General features: G+C 40.6%; 1 protein-coding gene across 1 annotated transcript in view; it reads left to right on the top strand.

Moving 5' to 3' along the window:
* The window catches only part of LOC117525076 (vang-like protein 1), a 56,501-nt gene extending 36,828 nt beyond the window's left edge, over window positions 1-19,673 (top strand). The window contains exons 4-8 of the mRNA XM_034186911.1: window positions 891-1,066; window positions 6,280-6,413; window positions 11,435-11,597; window positions 15,797-16,031; window positions 18,757-19,673. Coding sequence (XP_034042802.1) covers window positions 891-1,066; window positions 6,280-6,413; window positions 11,435-11,597; window positions 15,797-16,031; window positions 18,757-19,017 — 969 coding nt within the window. The 3' untranslated portion in view covers window positions 19,018-19,673. The remainder of the gene's footprint in view (window positions 1-890; window positions 1,067-6,279; window positions 6,414-11,434; window positions 11,598-15,796; window positions 16,032-18,756) is intronic.
* Window positions 19,674-26,142: the final 6,469 nt, after the last annotated feature.

The following is a 26,142-nucleotide window of genomic DNA, read 5'->3' as shown; positions in this document are numbered from 1 at the left end:
GCTATGTTTGGATGGATCAGTCACACAGTCAGGTACTAATCAGGGCTTACTTTGTCTCACTTCTTGAGCTAATGGGATCAGGCGCACACAATGCAGCTTGGCTGCTTGGTTCAGAAAAAAAATGAATGATTTATTATAATTATTATCATCATCATCACTAATGGAAATAAACAATAGCGCCTATGTAGATAGTGTTTGTTAAAGCCGTGTGAACACAAGCATTGGGTTTTGTGTTTGGGATTTTTCTGCCACTGGATGGCATACTAGCTCCATATTTCAGGACCAAAGCCCAGCTTCCCTCCTAAGCCACTCCTCTCCAACCCTTACTCGTCTCTTCTTTGCATCAAGCAGAAGGAACACCAGCTGAAGCATTTTAACAGACTGAATAGTTTTCCATGTGGGAAAACACAGATGTACGTTGATTCTATTCTGACCACATTCTTGGTCTGAGGCCATTTTTTTAGCTTCTGAATATGATCTTTGGAGGACTTTTTGGAAAGTTTGCCATGTTGAACGCAACCACTATGCACTGAGCTCTGCTGTCTCTTTATAAAAGTGGGGAGGGGCAACGTTTTCACACGGCACGACTCACATGCACTAAACAAGCACAGGATGGAATATTATACAATAGGAATGCACAAGTGGCTATTCCCGCTATGTAAATAAGGGACAGAAAAGCTTAGATAAGAACACACACAGAGGAAGCGTTGCTACATTATCTTTACAGGACATCATTAAGACATTGAATATTTGCATAGTAAATAATTGTTGGCTGCTATATTAATGTTTAAAATTTCATTTAAAGCACCTTTAAATGCAACTTAAGAACAACACAGCAGTAGGTTTCAGCAGTAAGTATGCTTAATAAACCTGAGATGTTATCTCAACAGGATGAGGATTACCACGGTATTGTCCAGTTCGCCGTGTCCCTGGTGGACTCCCAGCTGTTCGTCCATTACCTGGCTGTGGTGCTGCTGGAACTCCGCCAGCTTCAGCTCTGCTACAGCGTGTGCGTGATACGCTCCACAGACGGAGAGACGCGCCATTACAACATGGGACAGCTCAGGTGTGTGTCTCGCCTCGCTGCATTGACCTCCTCGTTTTATTTCCGTGCAGATCCTAATTAGAGAAGAGGCTCGGAGAAGACACCGTAATGTAATTTCACGTGAGGCTTTACCGCGGTGATGCTTGGCCACGGTTATTACATTCTATCATGGTGAAGTATGGGTGTAATTGGCAGCTCATGTTCGACAGAGAGGACGGCAGACACAGTAATTGAGGAACTCATCGGTTTCCTTATCTAGTTCACTCACAGCAAGCTCTTCTGTGATGTTTGGGGGAGGAGGAATGAGAATGAGTTAGACACAGGCATTGCCGCGTGACTTAATTTTAATTAACTATGGGACAATACCGTCGGAGATATCAGCATAATTAGCTTTAAGATACTCAAGTGAATGTCAGTTATTGACTTTGCTGATAACAGCGTAGGGCTTAGACAGCAAAAAGTGAGTAAGTGAGTGAGTGAGTGAGTGAGTGAGTGAGTGAGTGAGTGAGTGAGTGAGTGAGTGAGTGAGTGAGTGAGACTACAGCAGCCAGCTTGTGCAGACAATAACTAAAAACAATAATAAACTAGGACTGCAAGCAGTCATATACAGGCCCTCGTTCCGCGCAACCGCCTACCCAGGCCAGTGGGTGCCCTTGTGACCACATGTGGGCATGTGCATGCAGGGGTAACCACTCATCACACAGTTAAAATTTTAAACAAATCACACAGTGCATCAAGGAGTTATGACATGTTGATTTGTCATCCACTAGGGGGCGCTCAGTGTACAAACAGAGGGGCTGGGTGTGTTCAGGGGCCAACCGTCATCATACATGTGAAGTTTCAAGTCAATCAGGCAAAACATGAAGGAGTTATCATGACTTGATGTTCCATGGCAAAGGGTCAAAATGGCGGCACCATAGCGGCCACACCCTTCAACATAGAGAAAAGCTTTCGATAACTTTTGGTCAGTATCATCTTTGGATGCTGTCAAAGAAATTTGAAGTGCATTGGACAAAATCCCTAGGAGTTGTTCGTTCAAATACAACATGTGGAAATCATTTCAAAATGAGAAGAAAATGCAAAATGGCTGACTTCCTGTTTGGAGTAGACTCATGGTGCAAGAGACTTTTTTGTACGTCTATGCAAGTCACACGTGTACCAATTTTCATCTCCCTACTCCAAAAAAACCCCTATGGGGAGGGGTTTTGGAAAGTTTCAAGGGGGCGCTATTGAGGCAATTTGCCCCGCCCACGGGCGATGCCCCATGAAGTGTAAGAGGTTGTCGTGCTTGACCTGTGTTTCAATTTTCATGATGATATGACAAAATTAAAGCCGTCAAAAGGAAGAACGTAATTTCATGGCGAATCGGCAATATTCGGCATGCCACCACACAGAAGCTGTTAATCGTAAGTTCACGGCGATCACTGCCTACGTTCACCAAGTTGTTCTGCATGTTTTAGAAGTGGAAGGAAGTTGATGGGGTTAAATATGTGACTTCAGTACCTGTTTAAGTATAATGTTCATATGGCGAAGGGTCAAAATGGCGGCACCATAGCGGTCACACCCTTCGACATACAGAAAAGCTTTCGATAACTTTTGGTCAGTATCGTCTGTGGGTGATCTGGAAGAAATTTGAAGTGCATTGGACAAAATCCCTAGGAGGAGTTCGTTCAAATACAACATGTGGAAATCACGCCAAAATGACAAAACAATTCAAAATGGCCGACTTCCTGTTTGGAGTAGACCCATGGTGCAAGAGACTTTTTTGTACGTCTATGCAAGTCATACGTGTACCAATTTTCATCTCCCTACTCCAAAAAAAACACTATGGGGAGGGGTTTTTGAAAGTTTCAAGGGGGCGCTATTGAGGCATTTTGCCCCGCCCATGGGCAACGCCCCATGAATTGTAAGAGGTTGTTGTGCTCGACCTGTGTATCAATTTTCATGATCATTTGACAAAATTAAAGCCGTCAAAAGGAAGAACGTAATTTCATGGCGAATGGGCAATATACGGCACGCCGCCACACGGACGCCGTTACTCGTAACTTCACGGCGTTCATCGCCTACGTTCACCAATTTGTTCTGCATGTTTTAGAACTGGAATGAAGTTGATTGGGTTAAGTATGTGACATCAGGACCTCTTAAAGTAAAAATAGGACATTTCTCACCACCACCAGGGGGCGCTATGGTGCAGGTGGGAACTTAAGATATGTAGATGTTCAGGGCGGAGCCCTCATCATGTCCAGCAACGTTAAAGGATCTACGATGAAGTTTGTGGGCGTGACAGCCGTTCGAAGTCAAATGGCGTGCTCCGAAAAGCTCGCCAAAGTTTGACGACCCCTACCAGCCACGCCTTTTGACTTAATTAGAATCTTTTGATAACTTTTGATCATCATTGTGTTGTGATGATTTTGACCAAATTTGAAGACGATCGGATGAAATCCCTAGGACGAGTTTGTTCAAATGTAAGTAGTGGAAATGGCCAAAAATGGCAAAGATTTGCTCAAAATCGAATCTTAAAATCAAAATGGCTGACTTCCTGTTGATATTTCACCATGACAGTAAGAGACTTTTTCGTGCGTCCTGGCAAAGTAAATATGTGTACCAAATTTCGTGAGGCTACGACGAAAAAAGCCCAATGCGGAGGGGTTTTTGAAAATTTCTAGGGGGCGCTATTTCGCGATTTTTATGCGACCATGTGCGACGCCCCCAAAATATCGAATTTCGGATCCGGCCGGACGACTTTGGGAAGTTTGGTGAGTTTTTGAGCATGGGAAGAGGCCGAAATTTCGATTTCAAAAGTGGCAAGAATAATAATAATAATAATAATAAATAATAATAAATAATAATAATAATAAACAGCGCAATTACAATAGGGTCCTCGTAGGACGTTGCCTACTCGGGCCCTAATAATAATAAATAATAATAATAATAATAAACAGCGCAATTACAATAGGGTCCTTGTAGGATGTTGCCTACTCGGGCCCTAAAAATATAACGCAATGCTGCAATACCCTCAGCTGTGTGAGCATAAAAATAGGAAACAGAATGTGACCTTTTGAACTCTTAAAATAGGTCAAAGTTAACCGTCTTTGAACTTGTCCAAGGTCTGTGTCCCAAGAATGTTTCCTGTGAATTTGAAGACTCTGGCAGTAATAGGACTGGACTTATGTTGAGCACAGACAGACGGACGGACGAAAAGAGTTTTCAATACCCGATGGCCATATTTGATGGCCTCCTGTAACCATAAATGCTATCATCTTGTAACAAACCTAATAAAAAGACCTATAACGAGAACAAATCCAGACGTCACTTCTTGGTGTTGCTAGCTGCTAACTTTGCTTCGTTTTAGGCTAAATATAACACCTTTGTCATATATTATGTAAAAGCTAGCAAGAAATAAACACTTCTAAAACAGAAAACACTGTTTTTGTAACCTGATAACGCCTCTGGAGTGATTTACAAGACATTTCGCGGGCGTCAACGTGCACGCTAACTTTCGCTAACTCTTCCGCTCTTGTCAAAAGCTCATGTACACATACATGCACGCCCTCCTGCAGACGCCATTAAAACATAAATATTGTTTATCATTGACTGATTGATTGATAGAGGGGTTTTATTGAACATGTACAAATTGTACGTAAGACAATAGGTTCTTAATAATTAATTAAACTGCAAATTATGAAGAACACAGTGCTCATACGGCTGAGGGTATTTTAGCATTGCATTTTTTTAAAGTAATCTCAAAGGGATACCAATCTATTCACTCACTGCATTTTACAGGTTAAATCCCAAAGCTTCAGACTTCAGACAACTTTATTGATCCCAAAATAGGGCAATTACGTTTACACTCCAATTACCTCAGACAAGATACAGCAATTAATCCACAATTATTACTTGTTTACCGTAATAATGGCACACATCAAAATTAAAGACAACACATATACATTTGACATTGTTTATGTGCACTAAACTTGAAGCAGTCCGTCATCCGAATTGAGGCAAAGTGGATGAAGGCCGCTGCAACTGGAGTTACGCCGCCGCTAGCTTGGGGGGAACGGGGACCTGCTGCAGGTAAAAACCGCGCAGCCCCCAGAGGGGAAAGGGGAAAGCTTAAATCTTAAAGTGCTTTTATATAACACCTAAATCAGGGGTGCCCAGGTTCGGTCCTCGAGATCTACCTTCCTGACACTCTTAGTTGTCTCCCTTGTCCAACGGCCCTTAGTGATTTTCCAGTCAGGCTGGGATTTGAACCGAGGATCTTCTGGTCTCAAGCCCAACGCCTTAACCACTAGACCAACTAACTGCTAATGAGTCTTTCATTGGATTCTGGTGTGTTGGAACAGGTAGACAATTAAGACTGTCAGGAAGGTAGATCTTGAGGACCGAACTTGGGCACCCCTGACCTAAATAGATCCTTGTCATTTGATTGGTGGTTTGTATGTCACGTGATAGGGATCGTTCGTACCATTTGCCATTGTGTTCCAATTTTGGTTTTATTTAGCTTGCAATTTTGGTGCTATATGTTTTGTGTTGTTGCATGCCACGGCCGCTGTGCTTGCTTACACTAGCGGCAACAGGACTTAGCTTAAAGACAAACATCAAGTACAGCGTAAGCCGTCTGGAGGCATTTGCAGTATTCACTGGGACGTCTCTACTTGAAGTACAAGCGCTGTCGGATTAAGAGCTGTACAAATTTCTGTCGGAATTTTTCGCTGAACTAAGGAAAACAGACAGCAGTCTGTACATGAAGAAGTCAATGCATGGCATCAGGTACGGACTACATCGTCAGGATTGTTTGGCATTATGTAAAACAAATAATGAATGTTTTTTCATTTGTGTAATGGTAAAAATATTTCATGAGGTGAAAGATGGAATGTTCCGTCTTTCACACATGAAATATTCTTACCATTGCAGTCATAAACATTCATTATTTGTATACTGTGCCAGTGTTATACCATTTTCTGAGCCCACTGGGATACTTTTGTGATTTGATCAGATTATAAAATAAAGGTGTGAATCATTTTATAGCTCCAATTTTTGCATGGAAAGTTTGTGGGCACATCTGTTATAACAGCACAGCTGGAAAGTAGTAATAAAACTCACTTCTTGTATGGCAGCAAATCGTTTGACTCATGTTCTGTGGATTGTTCAGGTTGGTGAATCATCATGAGTATCAGACTTCTGTCTCTTTTTTTTTTTTAGTTTCACAGTTTCTCTGTGTTTCTCCACAGTATTCAGAGAGCTGCTCTGTCCATTTTGGAGTATTACTACAGAGATTTCCCGCTCCACAACCCAGCCCTTCTCTCCGCGTCCAAGCACCGAGCTGCCAAACACCTGGCTGGGTTAAAGCTCTACAATGTAGATGGTTAGTCACCTCAACTACTCAGTACTTAGATCACATTTCTGTTTTGGGTCCCATTCATCCTGTTTACTGTCACTCAGACCTTAACTACAGGAGACAGAATTTTAATCAGGTCTGTGTGTCTGTCATGGCATCCACTTGCATAAGTCATGAAGTATTTATATAATTGAATAGAGAATTTTACACGAGGATGATGTCATTGGAAGGCAAGTATGATTATAAAGAATCAATCAAGTCCAAAGGCAATTCAAAGCAGTTTACAAAGGCACCTTACAAAGGTATAAGAAGACAATACACTGCATTTGAATCCACAAAAGACAAAGTGAAGATGACTAAAGGAAATGAAGTCAATACTTAACAGTTTTACAGGCAAAATAAAAAAAACACTCTTATAGACTAAAAAGTGTTCACCTCTCTGTCCAATAGATGTCACCACTGTAAGCCTTTTGAAACACTAAGGTTCCTATCTTGACAGTCTATGGTGCATGATCTATTTAGAAGGCACGTAATCAGTGCAAACACCTGATGCCATCAGATTTCAGAAGTTAAGCAGAGTGGGTCCAGATTACGAGGTCTGTCAATAAAGTATACAACCCCTGGCAAAAATTATGGAATCACCGGCCTCAGAGGATGTTCATTCAGTTGTTTAATTTTGTAGAAAAAAAGCAGATCACAGACATGACACAAAACTAAAGTCATTTCAAATGGCAACTTTCTGGCTTTAAGAAACACTATAAGAAATCAAGAAAAAAAGATTGTGGCAGTCACTTTTTTAGACCAAGCAGAGGAAAAAAATATGGAATCACTCAATTCTGAGGAATAAATTATGGAATCACCCTGTAAATTTCCATCCCCCAAACTAAAACCTGCATCAAATCAGATCTGCTCGTTGACATTGACCCTATGCCATGACATTGATCCTATGTGTCTTTTTGCAAGGAACGTTTTCACAGTTTTTGCTCTATGGCAAGATGCATTATCATCTTGAAAAATGATTTCATCATCCCCAAACATCCTTTCAATTGTCCAAAATATCAACGTAAACTTGTGCATTTATTGATGATGTAATGACATCCATCTCCCCAGTGCCTTTACCTGACATGCAGCCCCATATCATCAATGACTGTGGAAATTTACATGTTCTCTTCAGGCAGTCATCTTTATAAATGTCATTGGAAAGGCACCAAACAAAAGTTCCAGCATCATCACCTTGCCCAATGCAGATTTGAGATTCATCACTGAATATCACTTTCATCCAGTCATCCACAGTCCACGATTGCTTTTCCTTAGCCCATTGTAACCTTGTTTATTCTGTTTAGGTGTTAATGATGGCTTTCGTTTAGCTTTTCTGTATGTAAATCCCATTTCCTTTAGGCGGTTTCTTACAGTTCAGTCATAGACATTGACTCCAGTTTCCTCCCATTCGTTCCTCATTTGTTTTGTTGTACATTTTTGGATTTTTGAGACATATTGCTTTAAGTTTTCTGTCTTGACGCTTTGATGTCTTCCTTGGTCTACCAGTATGTTTGCCTTTAACAACCTTCCCATGTTTTTTGTATTTGGTCCTGAGTTTAGACACAGTTGACTGTGAACAACCAACATCTTTTGCAACATTGCATGATGATTTACTCTCTTTTAAGAGTTTGATAATCCTCTCCTTTGTTTCAACTGACATCTCTCGTGTTGGAGCCATGATTCATGTCAGTCCACTTGGTGCAGCAGCTCTCCAAGGTGTGATCACTCCTTTTTAGATGCAGACTAATGAGCAGATCTGATATGATGCAGGTGTTAGTTTTGGGAATGAAAATTTACAGGGTGATTCCATAATTTTTTCCCGTCCGCACGTCTTTCATTAAAAAAATCTCCTTTAACAGTGGAATATCCGGATAAAATGCTGAAACCGACTTCTTCTGAAACTTCTCTGTTCTCTCACGACGTCCTGGATCAATAGAGCCTGAAATGTGGAGGTTTTCAGCTTGAAACAGGCTGACGACGGCGCCTGAGAGCGCTGCGCAACGTCTCGCACCGTGGGAAGTCCTTAAAGCGATAGTATCACCTCAAAATCTCTCATCAGCCGTTAAAATTTTCACTGAAAACCAGCTTAATTTTTCGAACCATGTCCACTTCGATGTGTCTCACAGGTTTAGAAAAAATTTTGATCAAACAAAGCACCAGTCTCTCAGCAACTTCTCAGACAAAGGAATTCCGACGAGGGGCTGGACGACTCCTCCCACAAGGAGTGCTCACAGGCGAATGACGTCACCGACAGGCGTGGAAAAACTTACGCATGCGCACGAGGGTTCAAGCATGTCTGACGTAAAAACATATGAATGAAATCCATATAGTTTTTGAAAAAAATAAAAAGGACCTATACTTTATTGACAGCCCTCGTATATGCTATCAGCCAGAAGTGGGCCAGCGTGCTCCACCACAACTCAACAAAATGAATTTGGAATAAACATGAATTTGAATGTTAGCATTGAAAATATTGGGATGTGCTCCATGACTACCTCTGAATAGAGGTGGGCAGTACCGGGAATTTTGGTGTTGATCCGATACCAAGTAAATACAGGCCCAGTATCGCCGATACCGATACTTTTCATATTTAAGCTGCATAGATCCAAAGGATCCAAAAGACCTAGGATAGAATTTCGCCAAACATTGTGCGTGACAACAAAATACTTTATTATCACAGTCAACATTTATGTTTAAAAAATATCACTCAACACAACTTAAAACAAAATCTCCTGAGGTAGAGGGCTGACAAACCACAATACAACAAAATTAACACACCACAACAAAATTGGCTGGCGCCGCTGAGCCACGTAACTGCGCAACAACAAAAGACCAGAGGGGGGAGGTTGCGCTCCTCCGTGTTGTGTGACACAGCGCTGCTCTTACAGATAGAGAGTAGACTTTGATGAATCTGCGTGCGCAGCAGTCAGTGCATGCGGGAGAGAAAAAAAGCTTGAGTATTGATCTTTTTACACGAGGATCGTTCAATATCAATACCAGCGTTGGTATCGATATTATCGATATTAGGATCAATCCGCCCACCTCTACCTCTGACTACTTAAATGAGTCAAAACCACTAAAATGTGGGTATCCCCAAATCGTAAATTGTCACTTTTAGTACAACGCAAAATGTTGTGCTGTATTAATTAGCTTCTAGCTTAGTCAGTAAACATTGAATTTCAGCATAGTTCATGTCAAACAAAAGCTCATTACCTCAAGAGTTCCTCCAAACACGTTTTTACAGTGTTCCAGTCAAAATAAAGACTTTACATTCATTTAGATTAGAGATTAGCTTTGATAGAATTTTATTAATCCCTTGGGAAGACTCCCTCAGGAAAATTTAGGCTTGAGTGGCATTGTATAGTGGCACACAGGGTAAGAAGCACACAGAGTATCAAAAGTGAACGTAAAAAAAAAAAAACTATTTGCAAATATAAATACACCAGGAAACTGAGCTCTTTTGACTATTTTATATGAGATATTTTTCATTGAAAACCCCGAAATATTCCATCAGAATGGACAAAACCCTTTGAGATCTACTGTTTCTTCACCCGTTCTGGGACATCATTGTTATTGGCTGGTGTTCAGAGGAATCCAGTCATCTTTGCACATGCTTTTAGGAACTGAGGTGTGATTGCCGAATTTAGAACTGTAACACATTATATTACTGCATTATAGACAAATGTAATGTGATTACAGTGTTGACGGAATATCCCAGTTCCTCACAGGCAGCCTCGCAGAGCCTTGAAGGTTTCCAAGGTATGGACAAGGTTACAAACCTTGACCTGCCAGGATGCATATCCGTGAAAGTCAGAATGGGGAAGAAATTTCATGATTTACTCTGATCTTTGACGCCTCAGTCGCTGTCATATTACACATTCAGCATTGTTGTTCACACATGCTGCAGCGCCACCAAGTTCTCTGATTGCTTCCCTGCAGCTACACCATCTGCACAAACCAGAGCTTGATGATGTATAGCAGGATGCTATGTGGGATATGGTGTCCTCATTGCACCTTCCATCCACCCCGCAGCCCCGTCAGAGTGCTACGGAGAGGCCTGTAGGGGGCTGCGGAATTCCAACCCTTCAATAATTCATCAGCCTAACAGTCGTACCTCACATAGCCCCACATCTCTCATCTCCGGCCCTGCTCGCACTCTTATTTCTTACTCATTCCAACCCTCTGTGTGCTATCCTTGCTCTCTTTTCCTTTCATCCGCTCTATTTTTTACAGAATGAACATTGTAGGCCAGTAAGTTTATTGGCATATTTCATACACAAGGAGAGAGAAAAAAATTGCAATAATTTAAATAAATGACCAGCTCAACTGTTTTTTTGTTTTCATCTGTATTTTCAGGTGACACAACATATAAAATACATATGTAGATCAGTTCTTAATGATTTATATCCCTGCAGGGTTTATGCTCTGTACTTGCCCCCAAGTACTAACATTGAGGAATATGCACCAGATTTATTTGCCCATAATGATGCCGCGGGATCTCTTAATATACTGCTGTATAAGCTCCATTAGCTTTATGGGTTTGTCACACAAACCCATAAATTTCCACATCAGACTACATTTGTGGCCTTTGAAGTGTAAAATGATGAATAATTCATCCAGCTGCAATAAAAAAGGTTTTAGCATCAGGCATCTGAGGAGAAATGTACATGATTCCAGTGGAGCTTTTTTTTTTCTTGCTATAATTATCCTCTGACACTGAGACAGAATGGAGATACGCTGCCAGGATACCCCTGAAAAGAAACAAAGATTAACATGCACCGTCCTCAAATTTCATACTTGGAAAAGGTCACTGGATTATAAAGCGGTCACGCTGATGTCAAAGCCTCAGACCAAACACTGATTTGTGCAGCCTGCGCTCTCGTCTGATTTTTTTTTTCTTTTTTTCTATCCGTGACTCAAATTGACCCATTCATCAGTGTTTAAGAGGTCAGGGGTGACTTCCACCAACTCCAGCTGATTTTGCCTTTATGTCTTCTCCCTTTGTGCAGCCCCGGGGAACACGGTGGCGGTGGCAGCGGCAGCGCAGCCCGATAATGGACATCAGTCGCAAGCGGCGGCTGCAGCTGCCACCAAACACAAAGACAGCGCACACAATGAGCTATACTACGAAGAGGCCGACTACGAGAGACGAGTACGCAAACGTAGAGCCAGGTGAGTCAAAGGAGACGTTAGTGTTGTGATTAATACAGAAATGGAAGCAGAGCACAATAGTGGACATTAAATGCTAGCCAGGCCCCTGTAGTCGGTGCGGACCAAGGTAGCTTAGCCGCCGTTAGTTACCCCCTGGCAGATCCCGAGCAGCCGGGAAAGCAGGCTGACTGGGTGACTGTGAGGAGGAAGCGTAGCCCTAAACAGAAGCCCTGTGTACACCGCCAACCCGTTCACATCTCTAACCGTTTTTCCCCACTCGACGACACACCCGCCGAGGATCAAACTCTGGTTATTGGCGACTCTGTTTCGCGAAATGTGAAGTTAGCGACACCAGCAACCATAGTCAATTGTCTTCCGGGGGCCAGAGCAGGTGACATTGAAGGAAATTTGAAACTGCTGGCTAAGGCTAAGCGTAAATTTGGTAAGATTGTAATTCACGTCGGCAGTAATGACACCCGGTTACGCCAATCGGAGGTCACTAAAATTAACATTAAATCGGTGTGTAACTTTGCAAAAACAATGTCGGACTCTGTAGTTTTCTCTGGGCCCCTCCCCAATCAGACCGGGAGTGACATGTTTAGCCGCATGTTCTCCTTGAATTGCTGGCTGTCTGAGTGGTGTCCAAAAAATGAGGTGGGCTTCATAGATAATTGGCAAAGCTTCTGGGGAAAACCTGGTCTTGTTAGGAGAGACGGCATCCATCCCACTTTGGATGGAGCAGCTCTCATTTCTAGAAATCTGGCCAATTTTCTTAAATCCTCCAAACCGTGACTATCCAGGGTTGGGACCAGGAAGCAGAGTTGTAGTCTTACACACCTCTCTGCAGCTTCTCTCCCCCTGCCATCCCCTCATTACCCCATCCCCGTAGAGACGGTGCCTGCTCCCAGACTACCAATAACCAGCAAAAATCTATTTAAGCATAAAAATTCAAAAAGAAAAAATAATATAGCACCTTCAACTGCACCACAGACTAAAACAGTTAAATGTGGTCTATTAAACATTAGGTCTCTCTCTTCTAAGTCCCTGTTGGTAAATGATATAATAATTGATCAACATATTGATTTATTCTGCCTTACAGAAACCTGGTTACAGCAGGATGAATATGTTAGTTTAAATGAGTCAACACCCCCGAGTCACACTAACTGTCAGAATGCTCGTAGCACGGGCCGGGGCGGAGGATTAGCAGCAAAAACCCAGACAGAGCTTTAATTCATTTGAAAGCTTGACTCTTAGTCTTGTCCATCCAAATTGGAAGTCCCAAAAACCAGTTTTATTTGTTATTATCTATCGTCCACCTGGTCGTTACTGTGAGTTTCTCTGTGAATTTTCAGACCTTTTGTCTGACTTAGTGCTTAGCTCAGATAAGATAATTATAGTGGGCGATTTTAACATCCACACAGATGCTGAGAATGACAGCCTCAACACTGCATTTAATCTATTATTAGACTCTATTGGCTTTGCTCAAAAAGTAAATGAGTCCACCCACCACTTTAATCATATCTTAGCTCTTGTTCTGACTTATGGTATGGAAATAGAAGACTTAACAGTATTCCCTGAAAACTCCCTTCTGTCTGATCATTTCTTAATAACATTTACATTTACTCTGATGGACTACCCAGCAGTGGGGAATAAGTTTCATTACACTAGAAGTCTTTCAGAAAGCGCTGTAACCAGGTTTAAGGATATGATTCCTTCTTTATGTTCTCTAATGCCATATACCAACACAGTGCAGAGTAGCTACCTAAACTCTGTAAGTGAGATAGAGTATCTCGTCAATAGTTTTACATCCTCATTGAAGACAACTTTGGATGCTGTAGCTCCTCTAAAAAAGAGAGCTTTAAATCAGAAGTGCCTGACTCCGTGGTATAACTCACAAACTCGTAGCTTAAAGCAGATAACCCGTAAGTTGGAGAGGAAATGGCGTCTCACTAATTTAGAAGATCTTCACTTAGCCTGGAAAAAGAGTCTGTTGCTCTATTTAAAAGCCCTCCGTAAAGCTAGGACATCTTTCTACTCATCACTAATTGAAGAAAATAAGAACAACCCCAGGTTTCTTTTCAGCACTGTAGCCAGGCTGACAAAGAGTCAGAGCTCTATTGAGCTGAGTATTCCATTAACTTTAACTAGTAATGACTTCATGACTTTCTTTGCTAACAAAATTTTAACTATTAGAGAAAAAATTACTCATAACCATCCCAAAGACGTATCGTTATCTTTGGCTGCTTTCAGTGATGCCGGTATTTGGTTAGACTCTTTCTCTCCGATTGTTCTGTCTGAGTTATTTTCATTAGTTAATTCATCCAAACCATCAACATGTTTATTAGACCCCATTCCTACCAGGCTGCTCAAGGAAGCCCTACCATTATTTAATGCTTCGATCTTAAATATGATCAATCTATCTACCCAGCTATCGTAGCTAATTATAGGCCAATCTCCAACCTTCCTTTTCTCTCAAAAATTCTTGAAAGGGTAGTTGTAAAACAGCTAACTGATCATCTGCAGAGGAATGGTCTATTTGAAGAGTTTCAGTCAGGTTTTAGAATTCATCATAGTACAGAAACAGCATTAGTGAAGGTTACAAATGATCTTCTTATGGCCTCGGACAGTGGACTCATCTCTGTGCTTGTTCTGTTAGACCTCAGTGCTGCTTTTGATACTGTTGACCATAAAATTTTATTACAGAGATTAGAGCATGCCATAGGTATTAAAGGCACTGCGCTGCGGTGGTTTGAATCATATTTGTCTAATAGATTACAATTTGTTCATGTAAATGGGGAATCTTCTTCACAGACTAAAGTTAATTATGGAGTTTCACAAGGTTCTGTGCTAGGACCAATTTTATTCACTTTATACATGCTTCCCTTAGGTAGTATTATTAGACGGTATTGCTTAAATTTTCATTGTTACGCAGATGATACCCAGCTTTATCTATCCATGAAGCCAGAGGACACACACCAATTAGCTAAACTGCAGGATTGTCTTACAGACATAAAGACATGGATGACCTCTAATTTCCTGCTTTTAAACTCAGATAAAACTGAAGTTATTGTACTTGGCCCCACAAATCTTAGAAACATGGTGTCTAACCAGATCCTTACTCTGGATGGCATTACCCTGACCTCTAGTAATACTGTGAGAAATCTTGGAGTCATTTTTGATCAGGATATGTCATTCAATGCGCATATTAAACAAATATGTAGGACTGCTTTTTTTGCATTTACGCAATATCTCTAAAATCAGAAAGGTCTTGTCTCAGAGTGATGCTGAAAAACTAATTCATGCATTTATTTCCTCTAGGCTGGACTATTGTAATTCATTATTATCAGGTTGTCCTAAAAGTTCCCTAAAAAGCCTTCAGTTAATTCAAAATGCTGCAGCTAGAGTACTGACGGGGACTAGAAGGAGAGAGCATATCTCACCCATATTGGCCTCTCTTCATTGGCTTCCTGTTAATTCTAGAATAGAATTTAAAATTCTTCTTCTTACTTATAAGGTTTTGAATAATCAGGTCCCATCTTATCTTAGGGACCTCGTAGTACCATATCACCCCAATAGAGCGCTTTGCTCTCAGACTGCAGGCTTACTTGTAGTTCCTAGGGTTTGTAAGAGTAGAATGGGAGGCAGAGCCTTCAGCTTTCAGGCTCCTCTCCTGTGGAACCAGCTCCCAATTCAGATCAGGGAGACAGACACCCTCTCTACTTTTAAGATTAGGCTTAAAACTTTCCTTTTTGCTAAAGCTTATAGTTAGGGCTGGATCAGGTGACCCTGAACCATCCCTTAGTTATGCTGCTATAGACGTAGACTGCTGGGGGGTTCCCATGATGCACTGTTTCTTTCTCTTTTTGCTCTGTATGCACCACTCTGCATTTAATCATTAGTGATCGATCTCTGCTCCCCTCCACAGCATGTCTTTTTGCTGGTTCTCTCCCTCAGCCCCAACCAGTCCCAGCAGAAGACTGCCCCTTCCTGAGCCTGGTTCTGCTGGAGGTTTCTTCCTGTTAAAAGGGAGTTTTCCTTCCCACTGTAGCCAAGTGCTTGCTCACAGGGGGTCGTTTTGACCGTTGGCGTTTTACATAATTATTGTATGGCCTTGCCTTACAATATAAAGCGCCTCGGGGCAACTGTTTGTTGTGATTTGGCGCTATATAAAAAAATTGATTGATTGATTGATTGAAATGCGTCCGTTGCCTTTGTGGCAGGCTGGTGGTTGCTGTGGAAGAGGCGTTCACTCATGTCCGCCGCATGAAGAAGGAAGATGAGCGTGCATCCCCCTCAGACATTATGGAGGTGCGTGAGGCAGCTCTGGCTGTATTTCCCTCTATGGCACGTGCCCTGCAAAAGTACCTCCGCACCACAAGAAGGCAGCATTGCCACAGTATGGACAGCATCCAGAAGCATCTTTCTTTCTGCCTCATCAATAACATGAGCCCCAAGGTAAGAATGGCTTAGAATTTACACACTCACCAGCCACTTTATTAGGTACACCTGTTCAACTGCTCAATAAAGCACATATCTAATTGATACTCAGTGCAGTTAGGAATGGAGATATCACAAAGAGGATCTACTGATGTTCAAACCAAGCATCAGAATAGGCAAGAAAGGTGATTTTAATGACTTTGAACATGGCATGGTTGTTGGTGCCAGATGGGTTGGTTTATATTAGAAACTGCTAATCTACTGGTATTTTCACAAACAACCATCTCTAGGGTCTACTTCAGATTACAGGTCTGAGAGTGTTGGTGCTATGACAGAATCACCCTGGGTACTGGGTAACAACCACCCAGGCAAACACCCTTTCGATCCCCTCCTCTCAAAACTAGCCATCCATCTGTCACACCCAGGTAATTGGCCTTTTGAAGTTCTAGGGTTCTCAACAGTGAGGCACCTGCATGTTGAATCATGCTCACAGATATCCAGATAACCAAAGATCTTAAATGATATTCCCTCACACTGCAAGTAGCATGCTTTATCAGTATCTCAATAAGTATTCGTACCCAAGAGACTCAGTGCCAGTGACATGTAGTCTTCACCTTAGGTCACTGGTTTGCCTTTGAGTATCACAACTATACAGGAAGCTTAGGTCCCACACCCAGGACAATCACAAAACCAGGCACTCTTACTGCGCTCCCATCTTTTCAGGTGCTCCAGTTGAGCCATCTATTGATTCTTCAAAGATCACAGCATTTCCCATTCAGTCAAAGTCAACGTTCCTGCTGCTCAGTCTGTCATGTGCCCTCTGGCTGAAATTCCACATCTTTCTTTGATGAAAATCCTTCACTCTCACCTTGAAGCTGTATATTTTGTGGCGCAACAGACAAAAGTTGCGCTATGTACAGTTTCTCCAGTCACATCCACAGAAGCCTATATCTCCTACATAGTTGTCATGGATGGCTTGGTGGAGTCCCTCACTACTCTTCTTCCTGCACAGTCACTCAGTTTTTGAGAACTGCCTGCTCCAGACAGATGTACCGCACAGTACCATACTGTTTATATTTCTTAATGGTTGAGGTTAATGGAATCCAACATATAGTCAGTAACTTGGAAGTGTTCATATATCCATCCTCTTACTTGTCTAAAACAATTGGCTGTAAAAGAGTTGATTTAATACTTAAATATGTTGAGTATCACTTTCAGTGTGAGGGAGCATCTGCTACCACATTTTGGTCATGTGGTGCATTTCTATGTGCAAGATTGTGCACCCAGGTGAGAAGGCCAAGGGGAAGCCCACGCTTCACCAGGTTGCGGCAGAAAGATGGGTACTTTTTAGAGGTGGGTATGGACCGGTTGCCTGCCATGACCATCAAGAGCCCAAGGTGGTGCCGTGGATTCTTGACTTGACTTGACTTGATTGGGTATAAAAATGGCTGAAATTTAGTAATCATTAATCTAATAATTGTGCTAAAATTATTGGATTAAAGATAAAAGTCAACACTACAAGGATACACTACTTGTGTCTTCATATCCAGTCTTCGAGCATAGTCCATTTTGCAACTGCCATAGTCGACATTCATTTGCACTCATGCGTGTAGCCACACAGGCGTCAGCACCACAGGCAGGGGTCGTCCACGCAGCCAGTGGGCCTTTCACGTCAAGACTGCGGCATGCAGCACCCTCCTCAGGTCTTCCATCTCACAGTCCGTCTGGTCCCTTCAGTTCGGATCCATCCATTGTTCGTACCTCGGACAGAAAGAAAAAGAGCAGAATCAGTCGGCCAGAAAAAAAAAACTACACCTAGGGTATAATTCATCAGCAGTAAATAAACACAAAAACAGAGAAATTACTAAAGTGACTGCCAGCCACTAGCCCTAAACTTCACTCACAGACCCAAAATTTAGATAAAGTTGAGGCCAAAACCTGTTCTGTTGCTAATGAAATGACTTTAAAAAGCTTGGAAACATAATACCATACTATGCCAGTATGCTAGCCATATGAAAGGGAGAGTAGATGCGTCTTAAGTCTAGACTTGAAAGTCTCCACAGAATTTGACTGTTTTTTTGATGCAGGGAGGTCATTCCACAAAATGGGTGCATGATAAGAGAATGCTCTGTGACTCACAGACTTTTTATTCACCCTAGGAACACAAAGTAGAATGCGGAGCCCAGGCCGGTACGTAGGGTTTGATTATCTCAGGAGGTGCTAGTCCAGACCTGGGCCAACTGCGGCCCAGGGGCCACATGTGGCCCTTTGCATGTCTCTGTCCTCATGAGGTCTGTGATTATTATTACATATATTAAAAATGTCAAGCTTGTGTGTTGCAAATCATTAGAGAGGTTTATTTAGGTATATTTAAATATTTACATATTATTACAATAATAAAAATTACCTATAAAAGCTATTAAATAGGTAATTTTTTGTAAAATTTGTAATGGGAGACAGCTGAGTTATCAATGATGTGGCCCTCGGACATAATTCAGGTTCCCTATGTGGCCCCTTGTAAAAATTAATTGCCCACCCCTGTAGCTAGTCCATAAATAATTTTATAAGTTAAAAGCAGAACCTTAAAATCCGACCTCACAGAGACAAGAAGTCAGTGAAGAGACGGCAAAATGGGTGTAATGTGTTCGATCTTTCTATTTCCTGTCAAGAGTCCAGCAGACGCATTTTAAAGACACCGAGCTTGCAGAAGCGGTGTCTAATATGACCTTTTCTTTCTCTCCAGGCTTTTCTCGAGGTTTACCTGGCACCTGGTCCCACCGTGCAGTACGGCCCGGAGCGCTGGATGGCCGACCAGTGGACATTGGTCAGTGACGCGTCGGTCACCAGCGGCATTAAGGATGGAACAGAGTTCCTACTGAGGTGTCTTGATTTTAGCTTAGCTGTCAGTGTGAAGAGCATCCCTTTCATCCAAATTACAGAGGAGTACATCGACCCCAAATCTCATAAGTTTGTACTGCTCGTCCAATCAGAAACCTCCGTTTAAAAGTGACGGGACTGACAGCACTGTCATAGTTATCCCATTGAACATTTTGTACTGTTTTTGTACTTTGTTTTTTGTATTTTACTCACACAGACGAACCTTTTTTTCCACTGTCTTTGTCGTGAAAGACACCAGAGACGATTTGAGGAAATATACTGGAATTTTGCTGTCATGACTTTTGCAGAAGATAGTTCAGACACTCCTCTATGCACTACACGTGATGTTCATCGTTTAGTTCTTTTTGCATGTGCCAGTGTGCCTGTTAGGTTTTTCTGAGACGTTTGCAGCCGTGTGGTTGTTGGGAACTGTGCAAACATGTCTCAACATGTCTCCAGTCTGGCAGCAGCTTTTCTGCTCTGTGGTGACCAACTGAAAAAGGCTTTTTTAATTATTATTTTTTGCTTATTTTATACCAAAACTGATCTTCTTTGTGTTAGCGACGATTATTTAACTGCCATAGTGTGTACAGTATTTATATGTGAATATATTCCTGTGTATGTTTTTTATATCAAAGGTGTGTTTTGTTTAGATGATTTTATTAACATGGTACTGTTTCCAGAAATATCTGCGTACAGGAGAAACCACTGAAACGGACTGAAAATGCAGTAGTATATATGCCAGGCCTGTGTGTGGCGCTATAACGCTAACACACAAATGGAGAAGAAGATGTGTAGCATGCACTTACAGAATCCAGTTTCTGATTACAGTCACACTGGATTATAATCCGACTAAACTACAAAAGAATGTTGACTAGGAATCATTGTGTCAATACAAATACGCATATGGACACGTTTCAGGCGCAGTATCCGAGACACCTGACAGAGAAAGACATGACGTCTTGTAGCCAGAGGTTAGAGAGGTGTGGCTATGACATCAACATTGCACAAAAGTTGAGTGTTGGTTGTACACATGAAAATGCAAAGGTGATGCTTATTAACTTTATTATTCTCAGCTTTTTATTTTATTTTGTGGACATATTTTTGTGCATAAATGGACTGTAAATATCTGAAGATATACTTGTAAAGCAGACAAGTTTTTGTGCTATGGTGCACAATCTGCTATATTGGCAGATTGTGTGTCTTTGATGTTGTTGTCAGAATGTTCCCATCATGTGAAAACACGCCCCTTCTGCATTACATCACTATCAATTTAACAATCGCAATCAACTGTGATTCTTAACTTGATTTCTTGTGCATGTACAATTAATTCATTTTTGCACAGCAAAACAGACTCTGCAGTGAGTATGTATACTCCTGCTCTGAATTGTGTTAAATCAGCTCTATCATAGTGTTAAATCAAATTGATCAACTCTAACCATTTATGCTATGATGGAGTTGATTGAGCACTGTTTCAAGTTGGATTGTACATACTGACTGCAGAGTCTATTTTACTTTGTCAAAATAAATGCACCAAATTCTTGACATACTACTGAAATACAGGAAGTGGAACAGAGATTTTTATCCATTTTCTGGATGAAGTCATGTTCCAAGGAATCAAATATAAATTTGGGTTTTCACAGTAATTTAAAGGTGAAGTCTAATTTCCTGAACGAGATTAATTTCTTCGTCCCACTCCCGCTGAATTTCGGACTGTTACTGCCCGCACTTGCAACGTGTGTGTTACACTCCTGCGCATTTCTGCAATATGCTTGTCCAGTCCCACCCGAACCCGCGAAATGCTGGGAACTTTTGGCCGCACAGTAATAGAGATGCATTCATTTTGTGTCATCTCCCGTCCCGTGGGAGAAAACATTCATTTAGACTACTAAAGAGATTCATGGGGTTATTTGTTTCGATTACCTGGCCTGTATGTCTTTTGATGCACTGGTCAGGAATAGCACTACTATTTGGTTGTTTTCATTTAGTTTAAAGACAGTTTCATGTGTGTGCCATATATGGGCACACCGTGCCTGTGTCTCTCTGTATGTGTACCTTTTCACTCCTGTTATGTCCACTGCTCCTGTTAAATTAAAAACATTCTCTGAAAGTAGCATGTGGACATGCATACTTTACACTATTCTCCTTTGTCCACTGAGTCATCTTGTCGCTTCCGTTCCCGCAGCTCCTGCCGGCAGCCAAGTTCTGGCCCGGCTGCCCACTTGCGCCAGATTTACGTTGGGTTCCGGTGGGACCCAATCCCATTGCAGCCCTTTAGTGTAGTCCCCTTCGTATTTTCACAAAATTGACAATTTCCTCTATGTGGAAACTTATTTCCACATAGGTTATTACAAAATACCTTATTTTTCGTTTGAGTATTTACTTTGGCAGGATTCCATGGCAAATAGCGATTATGGCTATAAACTCTGGATCACCTCTCCAGTGAATAGTAAGTTTGATCTGTGACATCTTGTATATGACATAAAGGAGGAAGCACAGTTACTTTAGACTGTGTGATTGTGTATAAATAATTAGTCTTCCCACTGACTCATTTTGGCAAACAAACAAAAGTAAGCATTTTTATCTAACATTGGTAGTATTGATAACTGACACGGGAGAACTGTTTAAGTGTTGACTTACCTGGCCAGCAGATATCCAGCAAAATTTTCATGTGGCATAACTACAGTGACCCGTGAGTTCTGAGTTCTTTGGATTCTTTCTGCTTCAGTGTTTCGGGGTTGTTTGGGTTTGTTGTTTTTGTTTGTTTGTTTGATTGTTTTTCAAAATCCTAAATAATCCACATAGGTCAAAATCCTAAATTGTTTCCATACCTGAAAAATATTGATCATTTTGGCTATATAAAATTGTGAATCCTTTGTTTGAATATTGAGCAATAAAATTATAGTGGTGCAAAATAAAATCTTTATTACATACATGATGAAAAAAGGGACAACATATTTAAGTCCAAAACCTGCTCCATTAGTCCCAGAGTTTGCTGAGATCTGAGTAGTGGGTGATTTTTTGTTGTTGTTGTTTGTTTTTTATATTGGCTATTTCCATGGTAGCGCTTCAGTTCCTTGGTGTTCAATTTTAGCCTGTAGAAACTTGTATCTTGCAAATAATTTGACTACAAAGTTAAGATCATACAAAAGGCTGTTCCTGGACGTGCACTCCCTGACATTCGTGTGCATGGACTCCAGTTCAATCACAGCCAACGGAATGTGAATTAACACATCTGATCATTATGTATGGGTTTGCACAGTAAACACCTCCAGTGTAAAAAAGTTAGTGCATTGAAAAAGAGGAGGAACATTTGGACGAATATGAGACATGGTTTTATTTTCCATTTGTTCCCTGTGTGCTGCTTTGTTTGAATTCTACATTCTCACTGATCACTGATCTTTTTGACTTGAAACTCTTGTAAATCAAGCCATGCCTGCTTCAGTCACATGGTTTATGATGAGAAGTGACTTTTTCTCCATTTTACATTTTTACATAAATGATTTGATAAATCAGATGAAAATAGGAGTAATCCGACTGCAGACACTCAGCTCTGTTTAGTGTCATGCTTCTTTACAGAACTGCTTGCATTAACTCCAATTTGAACTGTGTCAGTAACTTGATTAGTGTAAATGCATTTCAGATCACCATTCAGAATTACAGGCTTTTAGGTGAAGAGATGTTCCTGTCTTGAGATTCAATTTGTGACCAAAACTAAATTTTTAGAGGCGTCATATTGTGTTATCAGATTAATATGGTTGGGGTTTGATGTGAAATATTCTCAGAGTCCCAAATTTCTGTGGGTTTGCATGACTCTTGCTATAAGCAGATATAGTAGCCAAGTGGTTAATGCACTTGGTTTCAGTGCAGAAGGTTCCGGGTTCAAATCCCACCCCTGCCACATTTCTCCATGTAATGTGGTGTTGCATCAGGAAGGGCATCTGGCGTAAAACCTGTGCCAATTCAACATGCAGATCCACCTTGGATTTGCTGTGGCGACCCCGGGAGCAACCGAAGGGAGTTTTTTTAGGTTGGAAACAGCTCATTTTAGACATTTTAGATGCCCGCTTCTCTGTGGGGCACACCCAATGGGCAGGACTACTTTGAGTGTGCCACGCCCAGACATTCTGTAGGCAAGAAATGAAAGGATGGGCAATCTCATCAATATTTATATCCGAGGGACTTTAAATATTTTAAACCTTGATCCTGATCATATAGGAGGCCCAAACTCTACCTTGTGTGAAATTTTTTCAAATCACTCGTTGCTAATGTTGTGTACATGGAGCCCTAAACGCACCCAGATAGATCCAGTGCTGTTTAGGCTCTCTAGGCTGGGCTGAAGCCAAAGCCAACATTACAGGATCAGCTGGAAAATCCTGTCTCAGTCTCATCTCAGTACAGCTCAAATTTATCTTCCTCCCAAACATGAAGGGCAGCCAACATGAAAAATGTTACTCTGTCATATTAATCCATTTTGCCAGATGTTATTTACTCTGCTGTGAGGTTCATTGCATAAAATGCATTAAGTGAAATTTTCCAAGGATGAAAAGATTTGCAGAGTTTCTGTGAGATACAATCTCCCCAAAAATAACTGTTACTTTATGCTGCAGTGAATTTAATCAAGTGTTGGGAGTATTGCGTTACTCGCTTCACCAAACTGTGTCAGTGTTTCTATATTCAGTATTTTGAATGCAGACACTTGTTACCAAAATCGTCAGTGAGCCAAAAGCCAATTTTGACCTAAATGGTCACACTTAATTGAACTAAACGACACTTACAATCCAGCCTCTGTATACCGTGACAGGCACAAAAAATGTATGGTGGCCATCCCAGGGTGGCAGCTATAGCCAGGGAGCAGTCTGTGAATCTTCATACAGGAGTCAACATATAAAACTGCTCTAATCATATATTGAAAAGTATAGCACATTATTTGTCTCATTGTACGGATTCCAAAAAGGTATCATTTGGATGGCCTACAACTGAATGTTATTGTGTTACTAAAAACAGCAAAAATGGTGACAAAAATGGTGACAAAAGTCAACAGTTTCAGGGGTCAAAATTAAAGTTGCTGCAATTTTGCTAAAACTGATGCAAATTATTGGTTGAACTAATGGGATTAATAAATGGAATAGTTTTGATCACATTGAATGCTTGGTCTCCAAAGTCATATTCAAAAAATGTAAATGTTAAAAATACATGGATGACACAAGAAAGTGAAAACACTTATTTCCATTGTGGTCCATTTAAAAATCAAATTATATAATAATAATAATAATAATAATAATAATAATACTGTGTATATAATAAGAAGAACCTAAACAATTTATAAATACATTAAGACAGTAAATTAACATAAAAATACGTATTTAACGGGGAAAAAAAGGGTTGAGTGTTTCTTCTAAAAACTGTTGAGGTCTAAGGTTCTAAAAACATTCTGGACTCACACACCATTCCAACTCCTTATAGAAACTTTGCACAATTTATTACCACCTTTGAAAAATGTCAGCTACCTATTTTATAAACACTACCCAATCTAAAACCCATGGATCCCCACGGCCAACACGCTAGTGAAGTTTTAAGATGTATGAATTGCCTAGTAAGTCATAATCTCGATGACTGCCACCCTTGAATGGCCACCATACGTTTGTGTGGGACATGCTGTACTGATGCTGGATTGTAAGTGTTGTTTAGTCCACTTAAAATGCACCAAAACCTGCTTGGCCCATGGACTGAAAGTGTCACACCACTGCCACCTTTCAGCAGCTGTTGGAATATAACCACCCACTGTTCTGAGCATCAATCAAGCTGTTTATATTGTATAATAATATACATAATTATTATCGCTGTATTTTTTACATTTGGTACTTTTAGCAGACCTACTGTGTTTTATATTTATATTATTGTCACCGGCAGTGTAGTATTTTTAGGATGTTAGAGTGTTGATAGATGAAAATAGTCTTCTTGACGACACATGTGCCTCAGTGATTTAAAGGTTGTGCTCATGTGCAGTTTTAAAGCTGTGAGAGAATAAAAAGAAAAGTTTCCAGGTGTTAATGAGAAGTCACACAGGTTCCCTCTCCTTTTGTACTACGAAACATGTAAAAAAAAATCACAGCAGCTGTGTTGAAGACATATTTGTAGAAAAATAAAAATAAAAAATCAAAACATTTGTATTGATTGTGGCTTTTAATTGTGTTTTTTTTTAACATAATGATATTGAAAATATGAAATCTGACAGTTCCTTCGACTATTAGTAAAACGAATTGGATGAAGGCGCTGTGCTGCCTTTGCTGATTTCGTTAAGTCCAAATTAAATGAAAACTTATACAAAATTACTATTAAAGATGTATGTTGTTCAATCATTCTGCACTAGAAAAGAATCATTGATGGCTTGATATTGACCATGACATTCAGGTCAATGAGTATACATATTCTTCTGACTACAACTGTATGTATGTGCAATAGAGAATTTCAATATGTGAGATTATGACTTGCAAGAACATTTATACATTTTAAAACTTCATTGTTTGGCATTGATGATGTCAACTCACTGCTCAGCTTTAAAGGAAAAGTCTATTTTCTCATTTTGTTAAATTGTCAGTACATACGGTTGGCGGTAGGTTTAGCAATATTTTCATATTATTGGTTTTTTTTAAGTAGTAGCAAAATTACAGTGTTTCAACGGAGTGATTGAATGCCACTGTTAGGTTTTGTCATCTCATGATACCTGTCATTCTAGCGAAACTCTCACAAGAAATGCAATTCCAGTAGTCCTATCCTTCCTTGTGATATGTGTGTTTTATTTTGGGTTTTGTTTTTCAAAATACATGTGTTTCTATTAACTATATTTTCAATTTGCAGAGTTTGAAGGGTAACAGAAACGTACCTATTGAGTGAACATATGAAGGTTCCTTCCACTGCAGAAGTAGAACATCTCATGCTATTTAGTACTATCACCGTGCACAGAGACACAATAACAAACCAAAGAATCAAGCAAATATAAAACACCAAATCAATGGGATCCTGCAGGAATTAAAAGGATCAACATGAAGAATTAGAATCTGAATGAGCTCATCAGTGTCTGTTGTTATGATATGATCTTCCTCTGCAGTTGCTGCCTACCCCATTGATTCCAGTGAGAAAGAAACATCGAAGTAGGATCATAAAATGAGAGAAAAACTAAGGCTTACTATTGGAAATGAAGACAGTGAGCAAGTAATGCCATGATTTAAAAGTTTCAGCACAAACAAAC

This window comes from Thalassophryne amazonica, chromosome 14 (genome assembly GCF_902500255.1).
Source record: "Thalassophryne amazonica chromosome 14, fThaAma1.1, whole genome shotgun sequence".
In the NCBI taxonomy this organism is placed as follows: Eukaryota; Metazoa; Chordata; class Actinopteri; order Batrachoidiformes; family Batrachoididae; genus Thalassophryne; species Thalassophryne amazonica.
This window is presented reverse-complemented; position numbering and strand designations above follow the sequence as displayed.